General features: G+C 40.2%; 1 protein-coding gene across 1 annotated transcript in view; it reads right to left on the bottom strand.

Moving 5' to 3' along the window:
* The window catches only part of LOC141204972 (uncharacterized), a 230,552-nt gene that overhangs the window by 2,664 nt on the left and 213,492 nt on the right, over positions 1 to 14,396 (bottom strand). Inside the window, exons 2-6 of the mRNA XM_073664013.1 lie at positions 10,008 to 10,157; positions 9,699 to 9,878; positions 9,498 to 9,621; positions 9,317 to 9,414; positions 9,080 to 9,170 (exon numbers count right to left, since the gene is read on the bottom strand). Of these exons, the coding sequence (XP_073520114.1) occupies positions 9,080 to 9,170; positions 9,317 to 9,414; positions 9,498 to 9,621; positions 9,699 to 9,878; positions 10,008 to 10,100 (586 nt within the window). The 5' untranslated portion in view covers positions 10,101 to 10,157. The remainder of the gene's footprint in view (positions 1 to 9,079; positions 9,171 to 9,316; positions 9,415 to 9,497; positions 9,622 to 9,698; positions 9,879 to 10,007; positions 10,158 to 14,396) is intronic.

Below are 14,396 nucleotides of genomic sequence, written 5' to 3'. Positions count from 1 at the left end.
AAACAATGTTATGTAGGGGAAAATAATATCAATAAAAACTTCTACTCATCTCACAAAAAAACAAGCCCCCACTCAAGTCCATCATCTGTCAGTGGAAAAACAGAGGTTTCCACATTATTAGTGGCTCAAAGGCTCTTGAAAAGCAACATGGCTTCCATAAACTAATACAGTAATATCCACCCTCCCAAAGTCAAATCTCCCTCTCACTTCTGAGCCTTGCAGTGTGCCCAAACCACATTTAGCATCCATGTATTTGGCATTACTACAAGCCCTGGCAAAAATTATGGAATCACCGGGCTCGGAGGACGTTCATTCAGTTGTTTAATGTTGTTGAAAAAAAGCAGATCACAGACATGGCACAAAACTAAAGTCATTTCAAATGGCAACTTTAGGGCTTTAAGAAACACTAAAAGAAATCAAGATAAAAAATGTGGTACTCAGTAAGGGTAATTTTTTTCAGACCAAGCAGAGGGAAAAATTTATGGAATCACTCAATTCTGAGGAAAAAATTATGGAATCACACTGTCAATTTTCATTTCCAAACCTAACACCCGCATCAAATTAGATCTGCTCGTTAGTTTGCATCTAAAAAGGAGTGATCACACCTTGGAGAGCTGTTGCACCAAGTGGACTGACATGAATCATGGCTCCAACACGAGAGATGTCAATTAAAATAAAGGAGAGGATTATCAAACTCTTAAAAGAAGTTAAATCATCACGCAATGTTGCAAAAGATGTTGGTTGCTCACAGTCAGCTGTGTCTAAAATCTGGACCAAATACAAACAACATGGGAAGGTTGTTAAGGCAAACATACTGGTAGACCAAGGAAGACATCAAAGAGTCAAGACCGGAAACTTAGAGCAATATGTCTCCAAAACAGGAAATGCACAACAAAACAAATGAGGAACGAATGGGAGGAAACTGGAGTCAATGTCTGTGACCGAACTGTAAGAAACTGCCTAAAGGAAATGGGATTTACATACAGAAAAGCTAAACATAAGCCATCATTAACACCTAAACAGAAAAAACCAAGGTTACAATGGGGTAAGGAAAAGCAATCGTGGACTGTAGATGACTGGATGACAGTCATATTCAGTGATGAATCACGAATCTGCATTGGGCAAGGTGATTGTAGCACCCCCTTACCGCCGCGGTCCCGATCCGGCGTCCTCCTGCTCCCCTGCTGCTGCTGGTGCGCGCAGCTTCCTGAGCACTGTGCTTAGGGCGCGCACGCTCCATCCCTCTTAAAGGGGCCTCGCGCGCAGTCCTAAAGAGTCCCCGGCCAATGGCCGGAGGACTTCCCCTATATAAGGCACCTCCTCCAAAATGGAGGTGCCTGTGCAAGGTTGTTGTTTGTCATTGATGATATGGGGCTGCATGTCAGGTAAAGGCACTGGGGAGATGGCTGTCATTACAGCTTCAATAAATGCCCAAGTTTACATTGATATTTTGGACAGTTTTCTTATCTCATCAATTGAAAGGATGTTTGGGGATGATGACATCATTTTGCAAGATGATAATGCATTCTGCCATAGAGCAAAAACTGTGAAAACATTCCTTGAAAGAAGACACATAAGGTCAATGTCATGGCCTGCAAATAGTCCGGATCTCAATCCAATTGAAAATCTTTGGTGGAAGTTGAAGAAAATGGTCCATGACAAGGCTCCAACCTGCAAAGCTGATCTGGCAACAGCAATCAGAGAAAGTTGGAGCCAGATTGATAAAGAGTACTGTTTGTCACTCATTAAGTCCATGCCTCAGAGACTGCAAGCTGTTATTAAAGCCAGAGGTGGTGCAACAAAATACTAGTGATGTATTGGAGTGCTTTTTTGTGTGTTTGTTTTTCATGATTCCAGAATTTTTTCCTCAGAATTGAGTGATCCCATAATTTTTTCCCTCTGCTTGGTCTGAAAAAAATTACCCTTACTGAGTACCACATTTTTAATCTTGATTTCTTTTAGTGTTTCTTTAGTTTTGTGCCATGTCTGATCGGCTTTTTTTCAAAAAACATTAAACAACTGAATGAACATCCTCCGAGCACGGTGATTCCATAATTTTTGCCAGGGGTTGTATAGTGAGGAAATCCCACTTAATTTACGCTGTGTGTCTCCTGGAGCACAATCTGGGCACTATGTGTTGGGCAATAAAATGGCAAATGTGCTATTTTCACTCTCCAACATCCACTGTGTGCTAATTTACAGTAAGAGAATGTGGAGTCAAAGTAGTCACTGCTCCTATAGATTAATTCACTGAGGGTTACAATTTCCAAAATGGAGTCCCCTTATGGGGATTTCTACTGCTCTGGTTTTCTGACATTTTGTCATATTAAGGCTTCTGCAAATGGTGTGTCCCATCTCCCCTGGGATCAGCTCCTGCAACGTCTGCTTCTCTCACCAGGAGCCACCTTATTCATTCAGCAGGCGGCGATGGTAATGGAGGAGATGTCGGAACCAGAAGCTGTGGGCGGTACAGACTCTGGTCAGGGTGCCTGGGACCTGTAGTACGATCCAGTCTGGCAGTATGGGTTGTGTGCTGTCCATCTGAAGTAGTCTGCTCTCTGATTCAGCCATTGGGAAAGCACCACACCCTACTAAAGCTGGAAGCATATTGCCGGAAGCTGCCAGATACAGCCTTGTTCTCCTCTGGTTCAGTCCTCTGTGCTCAGCTCCCGGCTTGTGTATTTGTCTCCTGTTGTGATCTCGGCCCGTTTACTGACTACTTTTGTGTCTTCTGATTTTGTATTTTCTCTGCCCTCCTGGTTCTGACCCAACTACCTGACTATTCTTCTTCCCATCTAACACCACAGAACAGCCTGTAAAGTTAGACCTCGGGCATTTGGAAGAGACAATGGAGACCTTCTTTTAAAGACTACCAGGGAGTTGCAGACTCACATAAGTGAGGCAGGATAATCCCACAAAACAAATAGACAGAATAAAAAAAAATATGCTACATCTGCAATAAGAACTTATGTATGAGAGGAGAGCATCAAGACTAAATGGGAGTTGCACTCATTTATGGTGGACCATTGGAGCTACTATGAGTCCTGACCAGAAGAGTAGAGAAAGTATTAGTGCCCCCATTTCAGGAGAGATTGTGCAGTAATCTGAATTCCTTAGGATTGAAAACATAATGGAATTTATGACGTGGAGTGAATCCATGAAACCAGGGGTCGAGCCATGCCAACACATCTCCTGCAGGCGGGAATAAATGTATATTACAGCCATCAGCCACGCACAGCTTAGAGATATATCATGGTACAGGTGTAATTTTTTTTTGTATAGTTTATCATGATCCTGTTTGAAGTTAGTTGGTTTTAAAAAATATTTAAAATTCAGGATAAAGGGAAACTCTGCTGTTATTGTACAGAAATTCACACTTGCCCCTCACTGCACATTTAATGTTGTTGATCATAAAAGTGACATTTGGCCAGAAAGACTGGACCTGGTCTTGTAGGGACCATATGAGCACATTCAGCAACACAGAAGGGAGAGAAGGTAGATTCATCCAATAAGATATCACGGATCTAGGAAGCCAACAGCATCATCACCCTTCGCTTTCTCTCAGAGGCCCATTATAATTTTTCTTCAAGTGATTTTCTCACTTGTCAGCACATTCTACGTACGCGGTCATTTGGCTTTGCATTTTACAGATCTGGGAAGGTAACGGTCAGGGTCATCTAATCCCAGGGGGTAGGTGGATCCTTCAGGTTGTAAGTTCTCTAGAAAATGGCTTTCCCAATTCACAAAGTAATTTGTTTTACCATATTTTTTTATTTTTAATAAACAATTTAACAGGGGAATAACAATCGTAGCATAAAAATAGTGACAAAAGAATATTCGTAATAAGGGATAAATTCTGAGGGAAGGGGAAAGGGAAAGGGTACAAACGGGAATGGATAAGCAGGAAAGATGGGAGAAATTTGTTCGTCAAATAGTATATACGATAGTACATAAACTTGAACAATATAAACACACATTACTAACATTAGCAAAAATTAAACATATTAATGAGCTAAGCATGACACACATTAAGATGTTCCAGCATTATGAGAGGGTTGAGGGAACTTAGTGAGCCAAATATCCCACTTCCTAGAGAATTTAAGTAAGTTATTGTTGATAAGGGCAAATCTGAGTTCAAATATTCTATGGAGATTCATCTTATCAACTAAGTCCTCCAAAGTGGGGACATGTGACTTTCTCCAATAAAAAGCCAATGCGTTCTTACATACTGAGAATAAGTGAATCACCAAGGATCTTTCAAACGACTTATATGATTCGAGATCCAAGGATAGTAAAGCCATTTGAGGGGTCAATACTAAAGGTCTGCCTAAAAGATCATCTACCAAAGAAGAGATCTGAGCCCATAGATTCCGGATTTTAGGGCAGCTCCAAAAGAGATGTAAAAGATCTCCCCTAAGGCCGCACTCCCTCCAACAAAGGGGAGAGTTGCTGGGCTTTATATGGTGGAGCCTGATTGGAGTGTAATACCATCTGGTTAGAATTTTGAAGTAGGCCTCTTGTAAGGGCATAGATATATTAGAGGCTTGAGAAAAAAGAACAGCACTCTCCCATTGATCGGATTGGAAGTTGAGTTTTAGGTCTTTTTCCCAACGTATCATGTAGAGGTGTTTTTGGAAGGAAAGATCATTATTGAAGCTGTTATATATGTGTCTCAGGCTCCAAAAAATTTTGTGGGATGGGTTGCTTAACAGGTTCACCGAGGTTTCAGAAACAATAAGTTTACCAGAAGTAAATTCCAGAATAATGCTCTTTAAATGAGAGTATAAAAAGAAATCAGAAGAAGGTAAGTTGAATCTTTTTTTAAGAATTTGGAAAGGAATAAAGGCAGAAGCTTCATAAAAGTCTCCAATTTTCCTTAACCCTTTATTGTCCCACTGATCTGGAATGGAAGAGTTATACAGATCAGCAACAAAACCAAATGGAAAATTTTTGACAAAAGAAAACTTATCCATATCAGAATCTCTTAGGGGACTCTTTTTCTTTCTTTTGGCGATTTTTTTCCAGGCGTCAATAATCGCCTGGAAAATAGGATGGGAAGAATCATGAGTGCACTGTTTAAAGAGATGCCTAAGTAACAATTCACGGGGAGAAGAGCCATTATTTAAAAAGGTCTCCAGAGTCATCCAAGCTGGGGGACTGTCAGAATTAAACCAATTACTGCTCTGTTTGATGAGGTTTGCCAAATAGTAAGCGGAAATATTAGGGTGGCTCAGACCTCCGTTACATTTATTCTTGTACAATATATCTGCAGATATCCTCGCACGTTTATTATCCCAGACATAGGAATTAATCTGATTTTGAATTTTTTGAATAAAGATGTGAGAAATAGTCAAAGGTAAGTTGCGGAAAAAATACAAGATTTTGGGTAGAACAAACATCTTAATAGAGAGGACTCTACCCCACCATGACAAGTCTCTTTTCAAAAAATCCATCAAATCTCCGCGGACGATATCCTCAATCAGAACCAGGTTGTCAGAAATTGTTGAGTTAATAGTTTTACCAATACTGATCCCCAAATAAGTCAGATTGCGTTTAGCCAAACCGAAGGAAAATCTCGAGTGTAAAACCTCTCTCGTCTGGCGGTCCAGATTAATGTTTAAAAGTTTAGACTTCTCATTATTGATCTTAAAATAAGAAATCTGAGAGAATAGTTCTAGAACCTTCGAAACTTCCGCAACCGAATTTACTGGGTCCAGCAAGGAAAGCATAACATCATCTGCAAAGAGGCCAATTTTAAATTCTCGAGATGGGGTAGAAATCCCCCTAATGTCAGTGTTTTCTCTAATCCTCTGTGCCAAAGGCTCCATAGCCAAGACAAAGAGAAGGGGGGAAAGTGGGCAACCCTGTCTAGTACCATTTGTGATAGGGATTGGGTTTGAGAGATAATTGTTAACATAAATTTTTGCTTGGGGGTTAGAATAGAGGGCCATAATTGAAGAGAGAAATTTGTTATCAAAACCGAATTTAATAAGGGTGAGTTTAAGGTATAGCCAATTTAACCTGTCGAAAGCTTTTTCAGCGTCTAAAGCAAGCAATGAAGTTGGGAGTTTCGCCGTATTTATCACTTTAATAATATTCAGAAGTCTTCTAGAGCCATCAGTTGCTTGCCTCCCACCAACGAAGCCAATCTGATCGTCGTTGATGAGAGATGGGAGAATAGTCGATAAACGATTGGCCAGAATTTTCGAATATATCTTAATATCAGTGTTAATTAGCGAAATGGGCCTATAATTTTTAACATTATCTCTCTCATCCTTAGACTTGGGTATTAGGGTAATGGTGGCTTCCAGCATTTCTGAGGGGAAGGAGCTTATTGAGGAAGCATGATTGAAAATTTTTGTGAGAGGGGAAGAAAGTAGGTCACAAAAAGTTTTATAATACTCATTGATGAACCCATCTGGACCCGGAGCCTTGAAATCTTTAAGTTGCTTTATTGTGTTAATAATTTCAAGGTTAGAAAAAGGCTTATTCAATGACTCGTGATCCAGAGGGCTCAATTTCGGTAGGTTAATGGAGGATAAAAATTTGTTGATTGCATCTGGGTGAGGATGGGGAATTAGAGGGTCAGTTTTGATGTTGTAGAGTTTTTTGTAAAAGTCTGCAAACTGGTTCACTATATCTTTAGGGTGGCAAAACGTTATTCCACTATTGTTTTTTATTTTATCTATTCTATTAATCGCTCTTTTACATTTAACTAGGCGAGCCATAAAGCGGGTAGGTTTATTTAGAGCCGCATAGTAATTAAATTTTGATTTCCGAATAATCGCATCATAGGAGGAAGAAATTTCTGATTTTAGCTCTACCCTTAAATTTGAGAGCTCTTTTTGAATTATTGGGGAAGGGGAAGGAAGATTTATTTGTTCTAGTTCTTTTTCCCTAATCAGTTTTTGAAGAGAATTAATTTTTGTTCTTTTTTCTTTTTTTTCAGATGAGGATATCTGCATTAGTACACCCCGAAGGACAGCCTTGTGAGCGCACCAGCTGGAGAAGGGATTAGATAAATCTGGGGTATCGTTTTCCCTAAAATAATCAGAAATAGCTTTTTCAATAATTTTTTTGTTCTTGGGGTTATGAATAAGTGAAGATCTCCATTTCCAAAGAAATCTATTTTTAATAAGAGGACCAATATGAATTTCACATGACGTAGGGGCATGATCTGATAAAGACCTAAGGCCTATAGATACGTTAGAAAATTTGGGTAAAGAAAAGACATCAGTTATTATTAAGTCAATTCTAGAGGCCGTTTGGTGCGCATCCGAAAAGTGGGAGAATTCTTTGGAGGTAGTTTGCAGACATCTAAATGTATCAAATAGTTCATTTTTATAAAGCCAATTATTTAACGTCGGGTATAGGTGACGGCTGGGGGAGGAAGAGTCCATATGCCCGTCCGGGACCATGTTGAAGTCTCCTAAAAAAATCAATTCGCCTCTCCTAACCTCTTTAACTTTTCTAAAAACCTTGTTCAAAAAGGGTATTTGCTTTTTATTTGGGGCGTATAAGTTAACAACAGTGCACTCATGATTATTCAGTTTACAGAGCAATATATGGAACCTTCCATTGACATCTTTATGCTGATCTAAAAACTCAAATGGGACAGAATCTCTGATCACTGTAGCTACACCGGCTTTTTTCCGGTCGCTAGTGGATTCAAATATATGAGGGTAGCGTTTGTGGGTGAAGGTAGGGTGTTTCCCCTCGGCAAACCTGGTCTCCTGAAGACACGCAACATCAGCACCAAGATGACCCAATTCCTTCCAAAGGGAGAATCTCTTATTGGGACTGTTTAGGCCTCTTACATTATAGGTGATGATCTTGATAGGCATAGGTAAATTGGTAATCAAAGTAAACCAAAGGGAGAGGGGTCAGTTGGTCCAACAAATTCCCAAAAAATAAAAATCAACCGACAATCAAAGCTGGAATACAATATCTCTAATATTAATTCAAAGATAGTAATAACAATAACCAAGTATTCAAAGAAAAAAGAAAAAACGAATCAAAAAATCTCCTGAGGGAACCTTCACCGTAAAGGTTCTCCCTCAGATTGGGGGGAAAAATAATGTGGACAAACCATGAAGGCTAAATGTAAAGAAGAATGATAAATTTATTATAGCATGTTAGGTGAGGTGATAGAATGAGTTTATTTTTAAAGAGGGCTCCCGAGGGAGTAGTGTTTCTCATTTCAGCGGTGGGGTGCCTTTGTAACTTTGTAGGGAATGTCTTTTATAAAATCAAAAAATTTAGGGCCTTCATCAGGATCTGTAAGAGTAAATGTTTTCCCGTTAAAGAAAATCAGCAACTTTACTGGAAAGCCCCACCTATACGGGATATTCATATCCCTCAGTCTATCTGTGGTCAATTTGTATGACCTTCTCGTATCCATGGTTTCTTTGGAAAAATCTGAGAAGATTTTTAGGTGCGAGAAAGGCTCTGGAAAAGTCCTGTTTTCCCTAATATAGTTCAAGATTCTCTCTTTGGTCGAGAAAAAATGTAACCTAGCTATTACATCCCTAGGAAGATCCGAGGAGATGGAGGTCGGACGAAATAAGCGATGGGCCCTATCAATGATAAGATCCTGCTCAGAAAGGGATGGGATTGTCTTGTGAAATAAGTCTTTGACAAAAGCCGAAATATCTGAGGGAGAAACGTCCTCAGATATGCCTCTAATCTTCAAGTTATTTCTTCTACTTCTATCCTCCAAATCCGCAACTTTTAGTCTGAGTCTTTTAAGCTCAGATTTAATTTCTAGATTATCAGAAGAGACAGACTCTACCCTTCCCTCCACCGTTTCAAGTCTTTTAGTATTTTCCTCCAATTTAAGACCAAAAGCTTCCAAAGTAGATTTCATGGTGTCTACCTGTTTCTCGAAGCCCAGTTTCATATTTCTGTCAATCCACAAAGTAATTTGAACATTTTCGGATGGAGGAGAATGTTGTGGTCTAGCGGTAAAATGGTGATCACACGACTGATACAGCCGGACTACATCACCGATAAAGCAGCCACAGCCGGTGACAGAGAAGAATCTGTCACTTCTCAGCACTTAGTGGCTATTACTACTCACCTCGGTAGTCATATGTAGGAATCTCTTCTTTACACCGCTCATCACCCCTCACATATGTCTCTGTAGTATTAATATGGGGCAGATCTTCACCCTGAAACAAATATTGTAAAAGTCACAGACAGATTGAGAAGTCACATCTATGATCAGCTCTAATCCATCTCCACAGTTCTCACACAAGACCTTCACAGTCATTTATACATTATAGGGGAGATCTCATGACACCTTCTCTCCATCTACCTGATGATCCTGAGGAACATTGGGATCTTCTGGTTTACAGTCCAGTGGAAGAAGAGGATAGGGACATCTCTCTGGTGTTGTTCTCTTACTGGATAGATCTGGGGGAAACACATACAGGGACTGAATTCATTCTTTACATACAGATAATTATAGGCCGTGTGTGTTTAGTCCTGTCTATTACCTGGTGATGTGAGGGGCTGGGGAACCTCCATCATGACGTCTTGGTACAAATCTTTGTGTCCTTCTAAATACTCCCACTCCTCCATGGAGAAATAGACAGTGACATCCTGACATCTTATAGGAACCTGACACATACAATGATACTGTCACCCCCCCGATCCCTTCATACTGTATAATGTCCCAGCATTCCCAGCAGCGTCACCTCTCCAGTCAGCAGCTCAATCATTTTGTAGGTGAGTTCTACGATCTTCTGGTCATTGATGTCCTCATGTATGAAGAGGTGAGATGGAGGCCCTGTGATTGGGCTCAGGGTTCTTCCCCATCCCTCAGACACAGGGTCCTGACAGTGCTCACTAGAGGTCTTCTTCACTAATATGTAATCCTGGTTATGGAAATACATATAAATAAATCTCACTACAGACATTTACAGAGTCCTCACCTCTCCAGTTCTGTCCATCTGTTATTCCCATAGATAAGAATGATGTAATGTGATCTCATCAGAATCTCTCACCTCTCCAGTAAGCCGGAAGAGGATCTCTAGGGTGAGGTGGAATATCCTCTCCGCCATCTTGTCTCTATCCATATCCATCTTTGATGGGTCCATAAGGAAAATTCTCTTAAATAGAAGATCTTCACTGAGAGGATCTGATATTGTAGAGACCTGAATGAGAAGATGATGAGCCTATATAACATCATAAAGATCCTGTGTAATAATACAATTACTGGGAATAATAAGGGAAACATAGGAGGAGATTTATTATTTTACAGTATTTAGTTTTCTGCTTTACATCTAGTAATAAAATCTATATATTTTAGGCCACAGACACCAAGCAGTTTCTTCCTCGGAGTCTGTAGCTGAACACGTTTCTCATAAACTCATCTTCCATAAAGCTAATTCTCGTCTCATTTACAAACACTGCAATCGGCATTAGCAATACTGCAGGAGATATTCATTACACGTATCATAAGAAATAACAACTTCATGAGGAGGACGACATCTTCATCTTCTACTACGGCTCTAGAAACATATTTAGCCAGATTTCTCACTGACTACATCTCCAACGGCCGTCTATATGAATGTTTCCAGTCTTCCCCGGACTGTAATCTTCTATCACATTAGATCTCATGTCTGATTCATACACAGAAGTTTGAGGCTTTGATACACGGTAAGGTTTTTAACCCCTTTACAACCCAAGGTGGTTTGCACGTAAATAACCAGGCCAATTTTTACAATTCTGACCACTGTCACTTTATGAGGTAATTACTCTGGAACACTTCAACGGATCCCCCAGATTCAGAGAATGTTTTTTCGTGACATATTGTACTTCATGATTGTGGTAAAATTTCTTCGATATCACTTGCGTTTATTTGTGAAAAAAATGGAAATTTGGAGAAAATTTAGAAAATTTTGCAATTTTCAAAATTTGAATTTCCATGCCCTTAAATCAGAGAGATATGTCACACAAAATAGTTAATAAATAACATTTCCCACATGTCTACTTTACATCAGCACAATTGTGGAACCAACATTTTTTTTTATTGGGGAGCTATAAGGGTTAAAAGTTGACCAGCGATTTCTCATTTTTCCAACAAAATTTACAAAACCATTTTTTTAGGGACCACATCATATTTAAAGTCACTTTGAGGGGTCTTTATGACAGAAAATACACAAAAGTGACACCATTCTAAAAAACTGCACCCCTCAAGGTGCTCAAAACCACATTCAAGAACTTTATTAACCCTTCAGGTGCTTCACAGGAATTTTTGGAATGTGAAAGAAAAAAATTAACATTTAACTTTTTTCACAAAAATGTTATTTTAGACCCAATTTTTTTTTTCGCAGGGTTAACAGGAAAAAATGGACCCCAAAATTTGTTGTGCAATTTCTCCTGAGTAAGTAGATACCCCATATGTGCGGGAAAACCACTATTTGGGCGCATGGCAGGGTTCGGAAGGGAAGGAGCGCCATTTGACTTTTTGAATATAAAATTTGCTTGAATAATTAGCGGACGCCATGTTGCATTTGTGGAGCCCCTGATGTGCCTAAACAGTAGAAACCCCCCACAAGTGACACCATTTTGGAAACTAGATCCCTCAGGGAACTTATCTAGATGTGTGGTGAGCACCTTAAACCCCCAGGTGCTTCACAGAAGTTTATAACATTGAGCCGTAAAAATAAAATTTTCACATTTTTCCAACAAAAATGTTTTTCAGCCCCCACTTTTGCATTTTCATAAGGGTAACAGGAGAAATTGCACCATGCATTTTGTTGTGCAATTTCTCCTGAGTAAGCAGATACCCCATATGTGGGGGAAAACCACTGTTTTGGCGCACGGCAGGGTTCGGAAGGGAAGGAGCGCCATTTGACTTTTTGAATGTAAAATTTGCTTGAATAATTAGCGGACGCCATGTTGCATTTGGGGAGCCCCTGATGTGCCTAAACAGTGGAAACCCCCCACAAGTGACACCATTTTGGAAACTAGACCCCTTAGGGAACTTATCTAGATGTGTGGTGAGCATCTTGAACCCCCACGTCCCTTACAGAAGTTTATAACATGGAGCCGTGAAAATAAAAAATCTAACTTTTTCCACAAAAATGATGTTTTAGCCCCAAATTTTTTATTTTCACAAGGGTTAGAGGAGAAAATGGACCCCAAAAACTTTTGTGCAATTTCTCCTGAGTACGCAAATACCCCATATGTGGGGAAAATACAGTGTTTGGGAGCACGGCAGAGTTCAGAAGGGAAGGAGCACTGTGTGACTTTTTGAACGCAAAATCGGCTGGAATCGAGAGCGGACGCCATGTCGCGTTTGGTGAGCCCCTGATGTGCCTAAATAGTTGAAACCCGCACAAGTGACCCCATTTTGGAAACTACACCCCTCAAGGATTTTATCAAGGGGTATAGTGAACATTTTGAACACAGAGGTACGACACAGAATTTGATGACATTAGGTCATCATATTGAATAAGTTGTCATTAGTCTTGAGCGCAAGTGCTCGCTACTTGAGTTTGCATTGGGTATTCAGGTATGCACCATGTATCACGGATGCTCAAGCGAAATTCTCGAGACCCCGCCCGCATGTTTCACGGTTATTAGACACCCCCAAAAAAACATGCGGGGATCGCTCGTGAATGGCAGGCAATCCTCGCGAGGTTTTTTTGGCAGCGAAGCATATGGGGCGGAGACTCGAGCACCCGCGATACTCAATGCATACCCGAGCACCCGATGCAAACTCAAGTAGCGAGCACTTGCGTTCAACACTAGTTGCCAGATCGTCATCGTTTTTTTTTTTTTACTTTTGAAAATAACAACAACCCTAACCCCAACCCTAACATTAGCACAACCCTAACCCCAACCCCAGCGTTTATTTTTTACGCCATTCCTAGTGCGGTATAAATGATTAGACGACCTTATTCTTCGGGTCGGTGCGGCTACAGAGAAACCAGAATGATATCAGGTTTTTATGATTGACAGCTGTCACACACTAAAAGACACATATTTTGTAAAATCTAGTTTTTGCATCGCCATATTTTGAGAGCTATAATTTTTCCATATTTTGGCCGACAGAGTCATGTGACGGCTTCTTTTTTGCGGGATGAGTTGACGTTTTTATTGGTGCCATTTTCAGGCACGTGACATTTTTTGATCGCTTTCTATTCCAGCTTTTGGGAGGCAGAATAAACAAAAACCAACAATTTAGGAATTATTGTTTTTTTTTTAAAAAAATTTATTCTACTCCGCGTGTGGTAAAATTGATAAGGTAGCTTTATTCTTTGGGTCAGTACGTTTACAGCGGTACCACATTTATATCGTTTTTCTATGTTTTGGCGCTTTTACACAACAAAAGCTATTTTATAGAAAAAAATATTTTTTTGCATCGCTTCATTCTGAGAGCTATAACTTTTTGATTTGGAGCTATATGGCGGCTTGTTTTTTGCGGGACAAGATGACGTTTTCAGCTGTAACATTTTTATTTATATTCGTCTTTTTGATCGCGTGTTATTCCATTTTTTGTTTGGCGGTATGATGATAAAGCATTGCTTTTTGCTTCGTTTTTTTTTTTTTTACCGTGTTCACTGAAGGGGTTAACTAGTGGGACAGTTTTATAGGTCAGGTCGTTACGGACGCGGCGATACCAAATATGTGTACTTTTATTGTTTGGTGTTTTTTTTTCATAATATTTATTGATTGGTACATTATATTTTTATTTTTGGTGGATTATTTTTTATATTTTTACAATTTTTTTTTTTTTTCACTTTCTGAGAGTTTTTTTACTTTGTCCCACTCTGGGACTTTCACTTTTTTTATTCTGATCGCCTGCATAGCATAGGGATGGAGAACCATCCCTGTGCCATGCAGGCAGTCAGTGCTGCACAGTGAGAAGATTGTTTGGTCATGCACTGCGCATGACCAAAAAATCTTCCTGCTGTCTGGTGACCCGGATGTTGTCATGACGACATAGGGTCGTCATGGCAACACCCGGGAAGCCGTGGCAGACAGCGCTGGAGGCCGGAAGATGAGGTGAGTATTGCGATCACCTCCCCTTAGCCACAGCAATGCTGCGATCGACTTCGATCGCAGCATTGCGGGGTTTAATGTGCCGGGAGCGGTGTGGGACCGCTCCCTGCACATAGTACCGGGTGTCAGCTGTCACAATCAGCTGACACCCAGCGGAGATCGCGCCCGCACAGCCTGTGTGCGCGCGCGATCGCGATGACGTACTAATACGGGTCAGGCTCTTAAGTCCCAGGGCACAGACGCGTATTAGTACGTCATGGGCTTTAAAGGAGTTAATATTATACAGAGTAGGACTATCCCGAATGGGTTCATCTTGCCATGGTGGGATAGCTTTCATGCTATTTTTGATCAAAAACAGTGTTGCTAAGAACCCTATTTTA

This window comes from Phyllobates terribilis, unplaced genomic scaffold (genome assembly GCF_046119375.1).
Source record: "Phyllobates terribilis strain yellow unplaced genomic scaffold, ASM4611937v1 Scaffold_136__1_contigs__length_4911898, whole genome shotgun sequence".
Classification (NCBI taxonomy): domain Eukaryota; kingdom Metazoa; phylum Chordata; class Amphibia; order Anura; family Dendrobatidae; genus Phyllobates; species Phyllobates terribilis.
The sequence above is the reverse complement of the archived record's forward strand: the minus strand, read 5'-3'. Positions and strand labels throughout refer to the sequence as shown.